We start from the raw sequence: 20,276 nt of genomic DNA on the forward strand, positions 1-20,276 counted from the left end.
TTGTAACATTAGCTTGTTATGTAGCCACCTAGCTAGAGAGGGGCGTGTTACCTGCTCGTTTGAGAAACAATAGTTCATCTTTCAACCTTTTTAAACACTCGTTTATACACATAAAGTCCACAGAGAGTGTGTCGCTTGTGTATTTTACCCGCTGAGCTAATTTCTAGGTCTTTTCAGAGCAGGGGACAACCTGGTAATGCTAATGTTAGCCGAGCAGCTAACTTCGGTAGCTAGCTAGTCGGCCCTGCAGCTAATCGACCTCGGAGGTGAAGTGGACCTTGCAGCCACAGACTTCCATCTGCAGGACGAGTTACACGGCAGCCATGGCATCGACCTGGCTCCGGTGTCTGTCCCGGGCTCATGCAGCAGCCGCAGGCGGCTCGACCCGGACATTAGCCGGCGTGTGCTGCAGGAGACATGTCTGCAGTTCACCTTCAAGACGGCAGAGCTGCATGTCAGCCTGGGTCGTGGACCAGTACGGCTCCAACGGGGTTCTGAGGTACACTGAGGAGGCCACTGCACCCACCGTCCGGTCCCCCACTGAGCTGACGATCCAAGTCCACGCAGCCAGTCTGAACCCCCTGGATCTGGCCATGAGGGGTGAGTGACAGACTCTGGACAGCTTAGAGAATCAGTGGTTTGCATCAATCACCCATCAACTCACCTGATCCCTTCCTCTTCTCTTCCACAGGTGGTTATGGAGCAAAACTGCTGAAGTTAAGAAAGGATCCGATGTCTGTGATGGACGGGGACAGTGAGTTTCCTGTGATCCTGGGTCGGGATGTGTCTGGTGTGGTGGTGGACTGTGGAGCGGAGGTGACACATTTTGCTCCAGGAGATGAGGTACGAGATGAGGAGGACAAAGACATATACTGTATACTTTATTGATCCCCAGGGTAAATGTAGGCATCTAGTTTCACAAAACAGTCCAACACAAGAGCATGAGAATAATAAAAGGTAAAATAGGTCAAGAATAAGTTCACAGCATTGAGATGAAAGTCCAGACACAGGAAATACTACAAAGCTGTCACTGTAAACACGTATACGATACAATATCTTAAGTATAAGTCAGGATGCGAACATATCTCAGGGCAAACACTGAGGGACAAACATCCATTCATACTCACATTCACACCTATGGACAAATTAGAGTCTTTGATTATCCAAACCTCAACCTGCTTGTCTTGAGCTGTGGAAGGGACAAAATTCAAACTCTTCACAGGAAAACAAGGCCCCATTGACACTTTCAAAGAGGTGTTAACTGTGATCGCTGTAATGATTATTATTATTACTGATTATTATGAAGCCCAGTACAGCACCACCACTGAATTAACACCTGTTGGACAATATCAACAAAAAACTACTTCAATGTAGAAATTGTGGTAAAAGAAAGTCTACCGAAAATCGTGAACACATCCAAAGTTGTTTAAGAGTAGGTGACCATAGTGAAACACTGAGATAAAATAGAGGCGTTTTTACAAATGTATAGTTTCTCAGCATATCTCTCTCCCCAATTTCTTTCTGCTTGGCTATCACATGTGTGAGACTCACAAGACACTGCGACTGTCTCCCTCCTATTTTCTTCCTGCAGAGAGAAATACAATCATGCAAATTCAGTTAATGTGATTAAATAATAGAACAAAACACCTGTTTCTGCATATAGTCTCCCAGTAATCTTCCAGTAGTTTAAAAGACATCACCGGAAATGATTTTGATGATAACAACCGACTGGAACACCCGACTAAGCGCTTAATGGACAATTAACCAGATTGAGACATTATGAGGAGGTGGTTAAACGGAGTCCTGTTCTGCATGTTAATTGTCATATTTGTGTTCCAGGTGTGGGCTGCTGTTCCTCCATGGAAACAAGGAAGTCTGGCAGAATTTGTGACTCTCACGGAGTATGAGGTGAGCTGCGCAGTGGTTGTATATTTTCCTTTTGAATCTCCGAGACAATCTCCAGGACTGTTTACTGTTTGTCATCTAACGAAAGACTGGCTCTGAATCGAGTTTCCTGTCAGTATGTTGTTATGTAAATTGTAAGAATGTAGTGAAAAGTTTTGACAAAGAACTCCCTGTAATTAGGATTAAGTCTGTTTGCTTGCGGGAGCCACTTTTGGCAGCAATTACAGAGACGCACAAATTGCCCTGTGTTTTCCCTGAACTTCATTAATTCAGCAGCTCCTAGCTAGTCGCGCTCACTGTAGCTCTGATGATTAGACGGAACTTGGTTGTGAATTTGAAAAAGACTGCTGACACGTTGGTTTGTTTCTTACTTTTGACAATGTCTGTGTTTTTGTTTTTTTTTCAGGTTTCCCTTAAGCCGGAATTAGTGAGTCACACAGAGGCAGCGTCAATCCCTTATGTAGCCAGCACCGCTCTGTCCGCGCTGGTCAGTGGAGGTGGTCTCTGCAGAGAAAGCTCTTCAAATAAAAGGCAAGCATCAGCCTGACCTTGGATAACCTCGTACTGAACTCGTCCAAGCACAGAGCATTAGTCCTGAATTCTAAGTTCCTGAAAAATATTATAAACTTTCATCGAGGCGCGAGCCGTTTCCCTCCAGGCGCTAGAGTTTTTTAATGTGCTCTTTTCCTGAAGAGAAGTCAGTGCAGTCGAGCAGATCCTTACTTTGATAAGCTGCTTTTTTTTCACCACATTTTCTCCGCTAGTGAAACTGCTCCTCTGCTTCATTTTAATTGACATTAGAAGAGTTTTAAAAATCTTTTCATTAACTTGTGGACTGTAAAAAAATATATCACTTGATGTCTAATTTAACTCTCCTAGAGTTTTGATCACTGGAGGATCGGGAGGTGTCGGAACTTTCTCTATTCAAGTAAGACACAGTGTCCAGCATGTAAATATGACTCTGTTAAAACCCTGAATGAGTTTAATGCCTCTCTCTCTCTCTTTCTGTGTGCATGTCCCTGTTGTTGGCAGTTATTGAAGGCCTGGGGTGCCCACGTAACAGTCACCTGCTCCCAGAACGCAGAGGGCCTTGTCAGAGGGCTGGGAGCTGACGAGGTGGTGGACTACACATCAGGAGATGTTGCTGAACAACTAGAAATGATGGAGAAGTACGTGGTCCTTCTGTGAAAAGTGTAGACAGAGATCAGAGTCGAGTAAAACATGTTTTTATTAACCTTTGTCCAGGCCACTTCAACTAGAGTAGAGCTCAGTAGAGCTTGTACCTCCGCCAAGGCCCATCAGTTCTATAGCTAAGATCATGATGCGACAAATGATGGGTTGATAAAAACACAAACTAGATTAGAGCAAATTGCAAACACTTGTAGATTTTAGTCCCCTTAATACAACATTTTTGAATCAAGATCCACAAATAACTTTTCTGTTAAAAAGTCTAAAAAGTAAAAAAAGCATTGCCCAATCTCACAATGTTAAAGCTAGTGGTTTAAAAAAAAAAAATAGAATCTGCGAGCCACCCCTTTGTCTGGATCTCTGCCAATATGTAATGGGTCCGACCTTGGCCCTCGTCCTATCCTCCCATCATGTTTCATGGAAATGTGCTCTGTGGTTTTTTGCATAATCCTGCAGACAAACAGACCAACCAGCAAACACACAAATGAACAGGGGTGACAAACATAACGTCCTTGGTGGAGGTAAATTAAGGTGCTAATGAAAAGCTATCATCCAAGACTGCTGAAACTGAATGTGCTTCTCCCCCCTTTTAAAAACCAAATGTGGTCAACAGCTTCCCTGAATCTCTGTTTTAGTTTCCATGGAGACCAGGGCCACCACCACCACCCCTCCTCCCTGCCCTCAAAATAACCCCCAGCTTTGGCTTGAAGACAAAAAGATAATATTTTTCCAACATACTCTTGAAATCTGCGCTCTGACAGAGGAGCAGTGACCTGATATGATAAGCTATTCTTTATGAACGCTGTTACGATGTGTGTACGTATACTTCAGTATTTGAAACCTTCCTCCACTGGGACTCCTCTAAAGTCTGGCTGTCTGTGTCTGCACGCTCAGGTTCGATGTGATTTTGGACAACATCGGTGGAGAGACGGAGCAGTGGGCGATGGGCCTGCTGAAGCCCTGGTCTGGGGCAAAGTACATAACGCTGGTTACACCTTTACTCAGTAACACCGACTCCTTGGGCCTGCTGGACGGGACAGTTAACGCTGGAATCACCTTGTGCACCAAGGCCGTACAGGTAGACATGAAGACTATCTTCAGAATCCTCCACTCTGGCTTTCATTTTGAATTCCTGTTTTGAGCCTGGCACTATTTGTGAGGCCTTTAGCGTGGGTGTGGTGCTCGGGTCCTCCCAAACCGAAATGGAATACTCAACCGTCAGTGGCATGGAAAGACATAATTGTGTAATAGGGTGTAATATCTGCACATAGACACACACACACACCTGTTCCAGCCAGTAGAAGTTTTTGCAGTGTTTTATTTCCGCTCCGCTGATCAGATTAATCAAGTTAATCAAGAGGAGAAAACTGGGTAATAATTTGACTTGGCTTCATATTCTGTGTGTGTGTGTCCTGTCTCACCCGCTGCTCTGTCAGTGGAGCACTCATATAATGAGGGTAGTGGGTGAATAGCTGAGGACAGGGTGGAGCTGTTACAGGAACTGAGTCAAGTTGTCCTGAGCGGTGGAGGCACTGATGACAGCATGGCTGGCGCTGTGTGTGTGTGTGTGTGTGTGTGCAGCAGGAGCTGGAGGGTGTACACTGTGTGTGTGTGTGAGCGTTAGTGTAAATGCCGCGTGTATGTGTGTTTGCGCACGCATGTGTTCACTGCTGAACCAGCAGTTTTCAGGTGTTTGTGCAGATTGCGGCCCATCTCCCCCCGTCAAATACCAGTGTTTGTGTGTTTCTTGCCAAGCCTCCGGGCCCCTTTGTCCCCGGGAGCATGCAGCTGGTCAGTTTGGCGGAGTTCATCCGCAGCAGTCACACCCTCAGTGTCTGGCTCTGGGCAGCATGTCTCTATCATATGGGAGAGCACGGTGCAACTGAGCCCTCTAGTGTTTAACTTCTTTGCAGCAGTGAATGATCAGGGAGAGCCTGTTTTCTTTTTTCAAGCAGGCACGGATAGTTTTACCAGAAAGTGTGACAAAGCAATGCCACAGAATAATTTATAATGTCACATATCAAAGTTTCTAGAGTAGTACATGGGAGGTTCTGTCTTTCTTTTCCTAGGTGTATTTTAGGTGATTTCTGTTGAAGATGTTTATAGTTTACACTTGTATTGGCTGACTATTATTCAAATTTAGGATAATGATATTTCAGCTTACAAATATATATCTTAAAACGTCATTGCAATGGTTCCTAAATTTCCAAATGTAAAGTCTAACCAAACACAATATTTTTTGTTTTATATTAAAACCGGAGACATCTATGAAAATGTAGTGCTCAAATTAGAATAGCCCAGATAGTGGCTGTGTGTGTTCTCTGAACCCCCAGTGAGGAGCAGCCTGCCTGACTTCTCATTGCCACCGTGTTTTCTTTTTCAGAACATTATATCGAGTGGAGTCTTCTACCGGTGGGGGTTATATGCTCCGGACGGACCCTTCCTGGACGAGGTCAGGAAACTGGTGGATGCGGGGAAGGTACTGTTCTGCCTCGCTTCCCACATACTTGTCATTCAGAACCACTCAGCCTGACAAGAGAGGGGAGATGGAAATCCTCTCAGTTGCACAACAGTCACATCCTGGTGTGGGGGGGGGGGGGGGGGACTGATGCAGGTATGCAGATCATACAGCAATGAATATGAACATACCATGGATTCCATACATGCCTGTATTCAATGTTTTGTTAAGGAGCGAGCGTTCCCACTGTGCTGGTTGGTTGCTGCACTGTTGGCAGCTGGGCAATCAAGTCAGGCGCCAGGAGACTGTGAATGGATTTTTTTAAACAGTGCTGAGCAGCCATTCGCCAAAGCGTGTGCAACCTCTGTCCTTTTGTCCAGGGGCTTTACTACAAGCGGTGCTCTCGGACCAGTGGCAGGATGCCGTGGACAGACACACACACACAGACACACAGCTCTCCCGCACAAAAACCAACACTTGCACGCTCCGTCCGCACGTCCCATTCTCAGCCAGAAGTGTGGCTAGTTCCCAGTGTGACGCCACCGCGCTCCCCATTCATTGTTAGCGACAAGAGATGCTGACCAGAATAACAAGCCCCGGGTGCTGGTGCTGTGGGACGACCGCAGGATTGTTCAGCCTCATCACATTCTGAACCCCTCCCTCACCTTTTCACATTAGCGCCTATCAAAGCAGAGATGATGTAGCATTAGAAACTTGTGGGTCTTTGTTCGTTTGAGTTGATTAATAATATGATAGATATACTTAAGTTTCTGCTTCGACATGTCCGCTCCTCAAAAGTGAAACGTCTTGACCACTTCCTGGTTTGTTGGTTCATTTTGGGTTAGTTCTTATCGCAAGTTTTGTTTCAATTAGTTATTAGTTGCTATAAAAACAGAGTAAAGTGTCATGATTGACAGTTGAGACCTTCTCATGATTGTTCAAGCGTGTGTATCAGCGACCAATGATACCACAGCTCTATCTTCAGATTGCTGCCATGTACACCCAGGCCCCAAATGAGGCCATCGACACAAGATGGCAGCATTACTATCTCAGATGTTTTGGCTTACTTCCTGGATAGTGGGAGGAAGTGGAGGCGTGTCGTCCATCTTTATTCACAGTCTTTAAGTGATACCTGTTCCCCTCCAACCCATTAAAACAAACCCACAGCCAGAACCAAGATATATATTTGCTCTCTTCATATGTTTCTTGTTTTAAACATCCAGTTCCTTACGTTTCATTCTGCCGTCCCATCACAGATCCTGCCAGTCGTGGAGGCCCAGTTCCCTTTCTCCCAGGTGCCCCAGGCTTTTCAGAAGCTGGAGCTGGGCCACGCCAGAGGGAAGACGGTCGTCAGGGTGGCTGAAAACGACACCAGACAGGCCGAGGAGCTGGTACAGGATGTCTGCGCTGAGTCAGAGCGAGGAGCGCAGGGAACAGCTCAGCAGAACTAATGAGGGGAAGCGGATCACCAAGGGAATAAAGCCTCTGGGAGTCTTCTCACCTTTATGAGACGTTTGCTTGACAGCATCGGATTGTACTGTCCAAACAAATCAGAGGTGCTGCTGTGGAGCGACAGACCACGAGCGTGATCGCAGCTCGTAACGAGGAGGAGGCCAAAGACGGTTGTTCTTGTTAAAGAGAGGTTTTCACACGGTGCTTGAGTGATGCTGTGTTTCTGTCATGCTGAAGCTAATATAAATATCAACTGCAGACTATAAGCTCAGCCAGGGGTTTGAACGCTTTCTGTCTGCTGCATCCTACCAAACAAGGAGCTAGAGAATAATGAATATCATACAGAGCTGGAGATGTTTGTCAATAGATGCGTTTATGTCCAGTACAAGATGAAGCAGCACAATAAGGCAGATAACTATTTACATTATTTTACATTTGCACAGTCTCCAGGAGCACTTATATTCCCATCATGCATCTCATGTTATTACTCTGCCTGTGAGGGGGAAAAAAAAATAATGGAACTTTATCAGCTTCCACACTGTAGTGCCCCATTTACCAGCTCATTCTACTGTACAATGTATTTATTGACAAAAATACTTTTATTTTGTTAGCAAAAGACAGGTGTGTGTATGGTGTTGATTAAACGATAAAAGACATTTCAGAGGAAATCGTGTTTTGTTTCCTTTCTGTGCGAGCAGCTGGAATACAATGAGGAACATCGAATGCAAATACAGGAAGACGTGTTAACACTGATTTAAGTTAGTTAACATCAAGGCAAACAAATTTATTCATCGAAAAGATAAAATATAAATCTTTGGATATATGAAGTATTACGAGTTCAGACTCCATTTGTATACTCAGTGGGTATATGTACATCCTCGCCGTGATCTCCGCCTTGCTCCAGCGTACCTCGACCTCCAGCACTCGGTGATATTAAGATCCTGTCGAGCAGCTTCGGGATGTTTTTCAGATAATCTCTACATCCCACCTTTGTTGGGGTTTATTTGCATCGAGGGTGTTCAGAATGACTTGGTTCTTGTCGTAGTTGTGGCCACCTGAGAGAGACGGATGTGAAAAAAAAAAAATATTCTTAATTTCCTGCAGCTGGGTTGTTGTTAAAGATAAACACTCATTTATTATCGCGCATCAGGAGCCATTATAAAACCTTAATCTGTTCAGATAGGGGCCTATTATATGGTACTGTCAAAAGTATTTCATTTCTCATATATTTCACTTTATAAATAATCTTGAATACTACACCTGTACATCTACATGCAGTGAAAGATAGTACCATGACATTATTTAGTCCACTAGGTGTCACTAATTGACAGTGATATATGTTGACTCCCAGGATGTAAATACCCACAAGCTTCTGCACAAGTTGATCCTTCTGATGAATATTCTGCTGATGTGGGGTTTGTTTGAACTTAAATTGGTAATTAATATATAGAATTTGTCTCCTAAGTGAAACTCTAATGTTGTGGCGCACTGTAAAAACCTTCTGTGTTGACATTAACATGGTATCTTAGATCATTGTGCTGCGTGAAAATATTTAACAAGGTTTACAGACGCTGACATAAGCATGAAATACTTCCTTGGCATTCTGAATGCTTTCTGACATTTGCTGAACTCGTCCCAGCCAGCAGGAAGTAACACACGTGGATTATAGCTGCTCACCTTTGACCTCCAGGACCAGATTTGAGGAGGGGGTGTATCGGATAAAGCCGTCGGGGGTGATGCTCCAGAGGTGGACGTGGTCGCCCGCCTCTTGGGTGAGACCCACGCGGCTTCCTGCCATCGTCAGGCTGCCGCTGGGACCCAGGCTGCACTCCTCCAGCAGCTGGAAACACAAGCACAGCAGCTGGTTATTTTCTCTGGTGACATTTAGACGAATAGAGTAGAGCTGGTCCCAAGCCCTTTTCATACTGGAGAGGAAACCCATCCACACCCAGTTACTGAAAGGGTACAGTCTTCAAATTATCACAGCCAGTATTTGCGACATGCATGAATTCGACTTTTAGGAATCTAGATGGGGATGTGTTAATATGCATGAAGGTGAATACACACACGGCTCCATCTTCACTACTCAGCACAAACTCCTCTGACCCCTGACCCTGGTCATTAGTAGGATGATGGTGATGGTGTACCTTGCAGTGGAGATGTCCGTTCTGATGGATCCAGATCTGCTCGAATCCGCCAGTCTCCTCCGTCTCTTGAATCCGCAGCAGTTTAATTTCGTCTAAATCCCCCGTCACCGACATCATGAGCCCCGACTGTCGGTTCCTAACACGGAAGTGCACCTGCTTCTGCTCGGGGGGGAAATACACAAAAGATGACATAAGAAAGAATTTGCTCATCTGACTTCAGTTGTCACCGGGATAAAGAATATATCACTCATCAAAGTTTCTCACAACTCCCTTACCTGCAACTACATTTAATAATACTTTAAAAAAGTCTATATCACATGCTGAAAAAGTCTTAACTGCAAGATAGGATAAGATTCAACTGTTACAGCAGCTACATCGAGGTAAACAACAGAATGTGAAGGTCTGAAATAAAATAATAGGCAATTTGAATAAAATGAAAAATACGATGAGAATACAGAGAAAATGTAAATCTATACATTTCCCTTCAGACAGAAGGAAAAGGTCACTGCACAAGGATGTTTACTGCATTAGTGAATATGTAAAAGGAAATGTTGCAGAGAATAAATACATATACATATATATTTATTTTCAGTAAGTGGGCTGTTGATGCTGTTCAGTCAAATCTAGTATATATACACAGTGTATTTAATGGCGCACCTGTAACAGAGGGCGGAGGGACCCGATCTTGTTCCAGCTGCTGAGCTTCCGCCAGTCGTGAATCTCATCGGGTTTCAATAAAATCTGAGCTCCCTGGTAGTTGATTCCCTCGTAAAGAATCCACCTGGTAACAGAGACAGAAAAAACACAGTCAGGTTTTTACATATTCAATCAAACACGACACAAGATAAATACTGTTTGTTTGTATTATCGGGTGTAAGTCAGTGGACGGGGACAGGGTGGACTAAGGAACAACTCCTAAACTTTTGAAACAGATTCGATTTAAAGGGGCAAATCGGGACAGAGCGTTTTTTGGGACATTTCTGTGAATTTCTCAAGAAATAATGCAAATATTTAGATGAGAAAAATCAGGCACATTAATGAGACTGACATCTATGAACATGTCTAATTTGGTATATTTTAAAAACTTGTGAGGTTATACAGTTAAGAGTAAGGTCAGTAAAATGCACTTTTTCTATTTTTACACAATTGGCTCCTGTAACATTATGCTGCTGGTTTGGTTTTGAGATTATGTGCCTCGGCAAAATATCCTGCACTAAAAAATGAAACAAAAGACTTCCTTTATTAAAAATTAGAACAATTATATCCTAATTATTAATGTTATAAACATTTCTGAAACCAATCTAATCTTAATTTGAAGTCTTCTGACGCGACAAGACAAAGTCTACCTAATTTTAAGATTCTAGTTTTTCCTCGTGAGTTAATTTCTGAGTCCTCTCTTCCATGCAGCATGTCAACAATCTCTCAAAAGTTGCTGAGCTCCACAAACAATCCGATGTCTCTGTGACACTGTCAACTTTTTAACTCCGTCGCCGTGTCCTCTGGCTGACGGCCCGTCTCTCCTGCATCAGGAATGTGCCACTCCACAGGCGGCTCTGGCTCATTGCGACTCCTTTATTTCCTCAGCATGGGGTCACACCTACAGCCTGAATCTCACACATCAGCAGCAGGTTTCCATCACTGCTGCATCTGGCAGGCCTGTCATACTGTAATATACTGTAGGCCAGGGCCCAAAATGCTTCACGTCTTCATGAGACCCAAAAAAATAACCTCAAGAAGCTGTTTTGCTAACAGATGTGGATTCAATGCAGCTTTTGCACATGAGAAAAATATCGACAGCATATTCAACATAACACCAAGATGCTAACTTAAACAGACATCTCAGATTTTGCCTGTTTTGTTATCTCTAAATCCTTCAGCTCTGAGTTGAGGTATTTGGCTTTGTCCTTGGAGATCTACCTGCTTTCACATCTGACACAGATATTGTTACCATGGTGATAAGCATACACAGGGGTGGTGTTTTTTATGCAACGAAACCCTGCAACTGGCTGCCAGTGAAAATTATATCAATGACTTGGCAGCTGCTAACGTCTGAATTTGAAAGAGATAATAGACGCTGAAGCTGCTGAGAAGCAACCGGGGCCACTGAGGGACAGGTGTGGGAAAACTAAGATATTCTGTTTTATGTGATGCCCTCAAATGACTGCAGGTTCAGTCCCACCCACACACACACACACACACACACACCCACACCCACACACAAACACACACACAGACACACAGACAGGGGGGCCGTTGTGCATGAACCTTTCAAACTCACAACCTTTATGTTTCTTTACGACTTGCTATGAAGCGCGACCACCTGTGATGTACTCACATGCCTCCCTCCACGAGCACAGACTGAACTCGGCTGCAGCCTCCAGCCAGCTGAAGGTTCACGCAGCCGTCGGTCAGCACCAGCCTCTTCCCCCGCAGACCGCAGCGCTCGAACAGAGTGATGGACGGCAGCGAGAACTCCTGCCGAGTATGAGAGAGGGAGAGAGAACATTACTCAGGTGACACGGGTGGAACTGAGGTCCATGTGGAAATGGAACAGGCTCATATGAATGTGCTTTAGTACCGTCCCGCCTCTTCTAACAGTGATACACAGGTGGTTTTCTAACACTTCACTCATGTCAGTGGATTCGATTTTTAGCCAGGTTATAAAAAAAAAAAATCATATTATGCAAATCTATGAATAGTGTTATGCTATTTATGGATCCTTTAATTAGACCCCTGTTTATTGTGGCACATTGTGGCACATCTGGCCTGTACAATTCAAAACTGAAACCTTTAAGCCGCTTATTTTTTAATCTTTACATTGGCGGAAACAAGATAATCACTATAAGAGCAGCAGACATAGAGATTAAATCCATGAAACGGTTTATAAAGATGGAAGACACTGCTCAAGAATGTTATTAAAAAATCCCCGGTTGCCAACATCCTGAGCTTTTGACATCATTCGGTTCCAGGTTGCAAAGAAGTGATCGTGCTCTGACCTTTCACCCAGTTTCTATCACATCAATAACTAATTGAAACTAAACCTACCAGAAAAACCTAATCTTGAACTCCCTCGTCAGAACATTTTATACGATGTGGCCTTTACCCATTCAATAACGTGGAGGAGGCCGGTTCTATGACCTGTACTGCAGCCAGCCCCCAGGTATCAACTTAAAGAATACCTGGCTTCACCTTGGACTTTTTTTCCCCGAGTCTATGCTACAAACTGTTTCTATGCCCTGCTAATAAACCAGTATGACTGAAAACATTATAGTATAAAAAACCCGAAGCATTGAGCTGAAAGATGGTTTAGATTGGTCTTAAGTTAGCGCAGCTTTAAATACGCTGCCTTGGAAACTGCTGCTACTCACAAAGCCGACCGTCTGCAGCGAGAGGATGGAGGAGCGGCCGTCAGCACAGCCCATCGACCTCAGGTCGGGGTAGCTCCCGATTTCTAACACATACATCCGGCCTGTGAACGCCTCACCCTCAAACGCCACCCAGCTGAAATCACACACACACACACACACACACACAGGATGAGTCACTAAATACAGTATACACATGAAATTACTGCGAGCACACAATGAGTCATGTACATATGAATATGTATGATATATTATATATGCTTTAGGACAAATAGCCTCACTGAGATTAGTAATAAATTAACGTGGATGCTGCATTATGAGAAATGGAAGATGTACACTATATCCCCCTCTGCTGCCACATGTGGAGCCTTAGCCTTGAGTGTGTGTGGAGGGGGGGGGGGCATCTAATGCTGTGTTTTCACAGACATATCTACAATTGAAATTCAACTCACTTGCCAGCCACAACCTTGCAGGAGGCCACAGAGAAGCCGTCTTGCAGGGAGGCGGCGCCGTCCTCCAGAGCCACGACGGAGCCTTGAAAACCAGGATCAGAGTAAAGCTGCACCTGGAGTACACACACACAGACACACACACAGAGACACACACAGAACAATGAGCCTGAGTCACATCAACTCTGAGCGTTTGTCACACTCCACTGGATAAGACAGACAGTATCTCAGCAGGATTAGATGTGATCTTTATGTTCTTTTTAAATCGCCTACCTTAAACTTGGCTGCATTCTGGAAATCATCCTGAAAAAAAACAAACAAGATAATGATGACGAGACTCATTTACAGCCACTGAACCACAGAAGATCATGAAATAATGGAGTTAAAAATGGCTTTATTATTTCAGACTTCAGACTTTTTAAGGGGAAGTGACTTGATCAAGTTTTTAAATAAAAGCATTTATCAGGGGATCAGGGGACAAAACCAAACAAAGGCTTGGTTTGTAGTTGTTTTCATAGTGCCCACATATCTGTATTTGTTGAGAAAGAACTACAACACACACTGAGACATTATAAATGATGCACGCAGCCAAAGCAGAAACTAATCTTAAAGCTCAAGGGAAGCTATTATTATTAAACTTGTCCTTGGCCCCCATGGAAACCTTGGTAGGAAAGACGAGGCCAACAATGATCCTTGGATTTTGCTGCAGTTTGCTTGTTAAGTGTGAAACTAGAGGCTCGTCAGTGACCTCCACAGTGAAGCTCCAAGCTGTAACTCTGCAGATCACTTTGCTCGGCACGTACGTCTGTTTGCCATCATCGTTCATGATGACTCACCTTCCTCATCCGAGATGTTTATAACGTTCCAGTCTCATGACTCAAGTATTTTTCCTCTCTAACCCCGAGCAGATCAATTTATTCCGATGTGTGTGTGTTTTGTGCCTTTAGCCTTGTGCTGCCATAGAGATTTTAGATTTAGCATGAATGTTGTGCCTGGTCACATGGCTACGTATCTAGGGAAGTGAGAATGCAGCTTCAATACTGGAAAAGTCCACATTACTAATCATGGAAAGCACTAAATCCAGTTAGTTTAACTTTGTTTCCAACAGGAGAAAGTGACTGGATTTCATAACTTTCTCTGAGTCACTGTGTTTGTTTTTTTTACCAGAATGACCGGCATCGCTGAGGCAACCCGGGGCCGCAGCCCTCCCCAGTCCTCCGGGCTCCCATACAGGCCTTTCTCCAGGATGTAGGACTCGCCACAAAAACCTGGTTCTTCAAACGCCACCCAGCTGAGAGAGAGAAAACAGAGGAGGAGGAGGAGGAAGAGGAGGATAATTACTCTTCAATTTGCACTGACATTCTTGTTTCTCCATTTTCATTTGCTCATAATTAGAAGACAAACACAGAGACAAGCATTTTTCATGCACAGACTGTGAACAGTTTTTGGTCGGAGTCCAAGTGGAAAGTCTCCTCCCACGTGAGGCCCTCCGCGGTTGTGTTATCCCTTTGTGCGATCCTGTCAAATGTGTCATATCTCCGTGTCAGTTATTTCTGCTCCTCGCACCGACAAGGGACCAGTGTTTGCATTTGTGTGTCCGTGGTATAGTAACATGCGAGACGACAAAACAAGCCTCTTTTGCAAAACCATAGCTAAAACGACACGTCGAGCCAATGGGAGGCCTGGAAGGACGACGGCACAACATGGGCGAGGCCGTGTAATCTAATAACAGGCTAGCAGCCCAGCAGGAATAGCTCCTGAAAGGCGTTAGAATCCTGCCTCCGAAACGAGGGGGGGAAATGTTCCGCTCCGTGTTGTTCAGCCTCCTGTTAAGTCTCTCCCTTGGGCAGCGGTGATCAGCCGTGCATGTTGTGCCTTTCGTTATTCTGATCTGCTTCTGGTTTTGTTTACTTCTGTTGGTTTTTCCAGCTGACGACTTCATTAAGAAACAGAGAAGAAACACAGACCGAGCTCTGGATCTGTTCCTCCTGTCGTCTAAACACATCCAAACATGAATGATTACTTTTAAAAAGTTGTCCCGGCATCTAGGAACTCCTCCTCCTCCTCCTCCTCCTCCACATCCTGGATTGTTATCTCATTAATTCGCACTGTAAAAGGGTGTGACGCTCCAAGAGCCTACTTTCGTTTGCAGGAAGTGAGGTGTGGCAAACTAAACATTAGTGAACAGGAGAGATCTGTCTCGACATGTCATCATGGGTGTGGCGCCCTGACTGCTACGCACCTGAGCTGCACAAAAAAAAAAAGTCAATAAACCGTGAAGACAGGTAATTATCTCCCTGACGCATTGAGGGAGTGAATCTTGAAGCATGTGCAGGGCATAAGGGCTGTTGTGGTTTCTCAGCCGTCACTGGAGGGGGGCTGGGTAAAACACACAGTGTCTTTAGTCCTGCAGTGGAAACACAGCCGTGGAATCCCAATGGACTGTTTTGATCCAAATGACTTAAATGACACGGTGAACCATCCTAACCCGCTCTTTGCCATTAACGCTCCCGCTGCAGTGGAGGTTTAACACTTTGTCACTTACACGCCACCGATGACATCGATGGACTGCGTCTTCAGGCCGTAGCCCGTGTCGTCCATGTTGATGACGGGCACCGTGAGGTCGATGTTCACTCCCAGCTTTCCGAAATCTCTGTCGCTGAACATTTTCAGGTGGGGCGACAAGAAATCCTGCAAGAGGGAAGAAAATCATCCGATGAGAAATAGAAGACAGAGCTACATTAAATATTTATGATAAAAGTCAATACACTCCTCAGGCTGACTGTTATGAAACTTGATGTCTGGTTTCCTCAGGTCAAACTAAGAATAACTTTTCACCCTCATTGGACTGTCGATTATTTGCCTTTTGATCTTAACTCCCTCAATGTTCAACCCAAAGTTTTTGCTCTCGTCCTGCAGGGCAGTGGTTCTCAATCTATTCCTCATCACGTGTCATTAGGAAGCAGGAAAACAGTCAAGCCCAGTATCAGAATGCAAACCAATTTAATTTCGATCAATCATTAATACTGGGAAAGTGGAGACACGCCTCATGAAGGTGGGAGGAGATAAGGTGGTGACGGAGCAGCTTGGTTTTACTGTAGATAACAAACTCTTGTCTGACCAATGTTCTGATTTCATTTTTTCTTATTGAATTCTTATTGAAATCTTGTAATAACAGTATCCTGTATTTCTGCAATAACTCAATAAACCAAGATCCAAGGGCCCTGTGGAGTTTGAGTTAAGTTAAAAAAACTGATATAGAGTAACACCATTTTAATTCTTCACTCTAATTGTCTGATTAACTGTTTATCTGATGTGTTTGCTGTCCTGTAAAACAAATTGCCTCTTGGATGACTTAAAAGCTTACAGCCAAATCTGAAGTTGGATCTCGTTACTTTGAAATAACATTATCCTCTCACATATGTTCTTCTTTTGAGCAAATGAAAAATTCTTATCAGCCTGAATCTTATCAACCGTGTCAAAGAACCTGTTTGTTTGTCTTTCCACGAGTCATTTCAATTCTAATATGTGCATATTACCTTGTTTGCTCTCGGAGTAGACAAGTAAATCAATTTAACTAATATATTAAACTAATATTGTCTGGTTTATGAAATACTGGACGACACAAAGGCCAGATGTGTCTGTCTATTTTCAAAGTAAAAGTAAAAGTATCACTCTTAACTCTTCCACTTGAGCAAAAGTGAGTTCTTGCTTCTTTAAATAAATATACAATTTCTTGCCAAGTGCAGCCCGTCCCCTAATTCAACTATCTCCTACATCATTGATATGTGAACTGTTTGTTTAATACAAGAATAAAACAAACTCATGCTCCTGAAAACACTTGTTGTGTCATATTGATTATTTGAAAGGGTATTGATCTTAATGGGATCAGCCGCCCAGTTCCCTGCCTGCTCTGATTGGATCAGTGGATCGACCCCCCCCCCCCCCCCCCCCCCTTGTTACTGATTACTTAAAAACATAAATGTACTTCAGTGTACATGTACTTTGTTACATTCCCGCCACGCTGGTGAACGTTGGGTCAGTGCGGCGTCGTACTCACAGCCAGTATTGGTCTGATCGACAGCAGCTGCTCCGAGCCCCCCCACTCGCTGCAGTCCAGGTACTCTCCTTCCTCCAGGATGTGCTGCTGGCCCTCGAACCCCGGCTGGCTGTAGCCCACCCAGCTGGAACAAGACATACGTGTGGGGGTTGGATGTGTGTTTGCAAACTGTGACTGGATTACATAACCTCCACATCGCCATCTGGCAGCAGGGTTGGCTGTGACTAGACCAATTCTGCTCCAAGCCAGACTGCCAGCCAATTTGATTCTGTGCACATAGGGAGAAGGAAATGTGATGCGAAGGGAGAGTTCAGACTCACAGTCCTCCGATGATCTTTAATGAGCCCACAGCCTTCAGCCGGTTGGTGTCGAGGATTTCAGAGTCCGCGTCTCCATCGTCCTCGCAGAAGCTGAAAACATCGCTGTCGATCTCCAAGAAGGAGCCTTCACAGCCGGGCTGTTCATACACCACAGCCTGGAGCATAATGAGGACAGGAAGTACGTTAAACCTGAGTCAACGTTGACACTGTGTAACAAAATAACCTGCTATGAAATTCAGCTCTGTCCTTGAAACCACTTTGTCAACAGGATTGTACATAAAAAAAAAATCGATTTTCCTGAGACTTGCTGGAAGGTGGTCCGAAACGGCTCAGAAAGAAAATTCCCAGAGTTTTCCACTATCGTTAACATTAGGAGAAATTATTAATCTAGTTCTTATAAATATATTTATTTTTTAAATCAGGCTTATTTAGGGTATTGATATCTAGGGTGTGTAATTTGGGCTGTTAGGCCTTTGTGGAGGCATGTGCTCTCCTGCATCCCATTTGAGTTTAGAATGTTAATTGTTAGCCAGCTGCACCAGATTCTTTCCAAAGAGTCAAATCAAATTTGACTGATGTTTTCTTTCTTGATGAATATGGAGCATTTAGAATCACAACATGTCCTTGGAAAAGATATTTGTGAGCACGACATTACGCATTTGTACACTTTAGAACATGCTCTCTCTTTTATTATGAAAAGCACATTGTGGTAATAGTAAGAAAAAAGAAATTACAGTTTTAAATCTCATTTCGGTCTAGAAATAAATCTAAATCACAACCAGAGGAAAGAGATAGCCCATAATTTGCTAACCCTTTATTTATAGATTTAACATAACATTCAGAAGGATGGAGAGAACTGTACATACCTTGACTTCATTGGGATTCTCCACTTTGAAAGTGCCCTGGAACATATATACATTATTATTAACAATAATTTTTTGTCTCTAACTAAATGAAGACGAGACAGTCAACGATCATAATGTGTGTGTGTGTGTGTGTGTGTGTGTGTGTGAACAGATAGTCAAGAAACGGTCCACATAGATTTGATGCATGTGACCACACTGTTCAACAGTGACAAAAGAAAAAGGAACAGGACCTATGGGTAACTCATTTCTGTCTGCCTCTTGGCTGAGAGCAGGACAGAGGCTATAGTCACAAAGGGAACTGCAACTACAAAGTGAAGCAGGTTGATTTCAGGAGATCATCACAGGCATTTGTATTTGTCCTCAAGTGAACCTCTGCTGTCGAAATAGCAGCTCCAGAGAGGTGCCAGACAGGAAGTCACACTGGTGTTGAGCCTCAGGGGGAATGGCGGTGGTCTAATAATTGGCTCGTTACTGGTTTGATCACCGGCTCCTCCAGAAAGTGTTCTGCTGTTGAGCAGCAAACTTTTCTCAACTTTTCAAGCTGCAAATCAAATCGTGTTTAAACAAATAGCCGAGTGCGGGTGATAGCCAGTCAAATCCTGCCAATGCAAATACGGGTCCACGTCAGAATGGCTGTTGAGATAGTTGGTGAAACTTCACCTGCTTCTGGATGTTATTCTCTGTGTAGCATTGCTTTGACAGCTAGCACGGAAGCTAAGTCTCAAGCAGAAAATTGTGAGTGGCTGTTGCTGCTATGACAGGGGTGGATGACTCCCATCACTGAGCAGAGTCATACTACAACACGTGCCTGTGAGTCCTGTGTTACTGCTCCGGATGCTGCATGAGTCAGTGTGAGAGTTTGTGAATGAGACACACATTATAAAGTACTTTGAGTGGTCCATAGGTTCAGAAAAGGACTTTTAAATACAGACAATTTACCAAAGTCAGTGGGCTCCGTCCTCTGTGAATCAATAATGTCTCTAAAAGAATTCATTGAAATTCAACGACCCACCAACCAGTATTCCTATAGGACCAGCGCACAAGCAGGGCTGACAAAAGCAGATTAACGTGTAGTGTCCACGGGCAGTGTACGTTAAATGTCACACACCATTTTCAGAGGTCTGAGAGATCCCACGAAGGGTGAGGGGAAGCCCCAAGCCTCAGGAAAAGGGTACACTCCTGTCTCCAGAACAGCCAGCATACCCTGGAACCCCGGGTCACTGAACAGCAGCCACCTGCAGGACACAGGAACATGTTGATTAAACATTAGGCCAGAAGGTTTCTCTACTTTGAGCCTCCAGGGACTTTTAAAGGAGACATATTGTACTTTTTCAGTTTTCTTTCTTTCCAATGTTTTAGCTAGTAATTTTGTGTTGAGTTCCGCACATTGAAAAAAGCCCAAAGTACTTAGAAAAAGGAAAGTCTTTGCTACCTTTGCTCCCGAAACGTGTCAACAGTGGTCCGACAAAAAACGTACACATCATCTTGATGTCATGTGACAGCAATTCCCACCTCTTACTGTTTGTCCGCCACGCCCCCTATTAAAGCCAGGTAAAGTAACATTTCCTAAACGAGCTAGAAGCGGTTGACCAATCACAACAGAGGGGACCAGCTAGCCAATCGGAGCAGACTTGGCTTTATCAGGCGGGGGGGGGGGGGGGGGGGGGGGGGGCCTTAAAGAGACAGGAGCTAAAAGTGTTTCAGACAGAGGCTGAAAAGAGGAGCTGCAGCAATGGACAGTTGGAGCAAAGTGAGGCGTTTTCTGAACGTTAGAGCATCACAATCTTTTCAAGTAATATCCCCAATTAAAATGATTAAATTTTAAGCTTATTTAAAATAATCTTTTCAAGTCACTGTGAGTCAAAACCTTGCATGACTTGTCAAATGGAGTCAGTTGCTCCTGTGTCCTTAAAACACAGATAAGTATGATTGATACCTTCTGCTCGTTACATCATAAGTCGAGGGAGTGTGTTAATTGGGTATTTTCTCTCTACCTCAGACGTGAGGAATGCAACCAGACCAGAGAACAAATCTATTTGCTTTCAAATAAAACATCTTTGAAATGG

The 20,276-nt window shown here is 44.0% G+C and overlaps 2 protein-coding genes across 3 annotated transcripts in view; one reads left to right on the plus strand and one right to left on the minus strand.

Moving 5' to 3' along the window:
* On the plus strand, positions 1 to 7,662 carry LOC133973964 (reticulon-4-interacting protein 1 homolog, mitochondrial-like). Its single transcript, XM_062412035.1, has 9 exons — positions 1 to 600; positions 692 to 843; positions 1,840 to 1,908; positions 2,312 to 2,436; positions 2,785 to 2,833; positions 2,938 to 3,074; positions 3,988 to 4,171; positions 5,477 to 5,572; positions 6,808 to 7,662. The coding sequence occupies exons 1-9, from the start codon at positions 324 to 326 to the stop codon at positions 7,000 to 7,002; spliced, it is 1,284 nt and encodes a 427-aa protein (XP_062268019.1). The 5' UTR covers positions 1 to 323; the 3' UTR covers positions 7,003 to 7,662.
* The window catches only part of LOC133973963 (beta/gamma crystallin domain-containing protein 1-like), a 27,862-nt gene continuing 14,943 nt past the window's right edge, over positions 7,358 to 20,276 (minus strand). For both annotated transcript variants that reach the window (XM_062412033.1, XM_062412034.1), the window contains 14 exons: positions 19,319 to 19,445; positions 18,211 to 18,246; positions 17,345 to 17,499; positions 17,025 to 17,148; positions 15,510 to 15,655; positions 14,129 to 14,255; positions 13,238 to 13,267; positions 12,968 to 13,080; positions 12,519 to 12,651; positions 11,486 to 11,625; positions 9,808 to 9,931; positions 9,151 to 9,309; positions 8,681 to 8,843; positions 7,358 to 8,058 (listed from right to left, as the gene is read on the minus strand). In XM_062412033.1, coding sequence (XP_062268017.1) covers positions 7,970 to 8,058; positions 8,681 to 8,843; positions 9,151 to 9,309; positions 9,808 to 9,931; positions 11,486 to 11,625; positions 12,519 to 12,651; positions 12,968 to 13,080; positions 13,238 to 13,267; positions 14,129 to 14,255; positions 15,510 to 15,655; positions 17,025 to 17,148; positions 17,345 to 17,499; positions 18,211 to 18,246; positions 19,319 to 19,445 — 1,666 coding nt within the window. In that variant the 3' untranslated portion in view covers positions 7,358 to 7,969. The remainder of the gene's footprint in view (positions 8,059 to 8,680; positions 8,844 to 9,150; positions 9,310 to 9,807; positions 9,932 to 11,485; positions 11,626 to 12,518; positions 12,652 to 12,967; positions 13,081 to 13,237; positions 13,268 to 14,128; positions 14,256 to 15,509; positions 15,656 to 17,024; positions 17,149 to 17,344; positions 17,500 to 18,210; positions 18,247 to 19,318; positions 19,446 to 20,276) is intronic.

This window comes from Platichthys flesus, chromosome 18 (assembly GCF_949316205.1).
Source record: "Platichthys flesus chromosome 18, fPlaFle2.1, whole genome shotgun sequence".
Lineage (NCBI taxonomy): Eukaryota > Metazoa > Chordata > Actinopteri > Pleuronectiformes > Pleuronectidae > Platichthys > Platichthys flesus.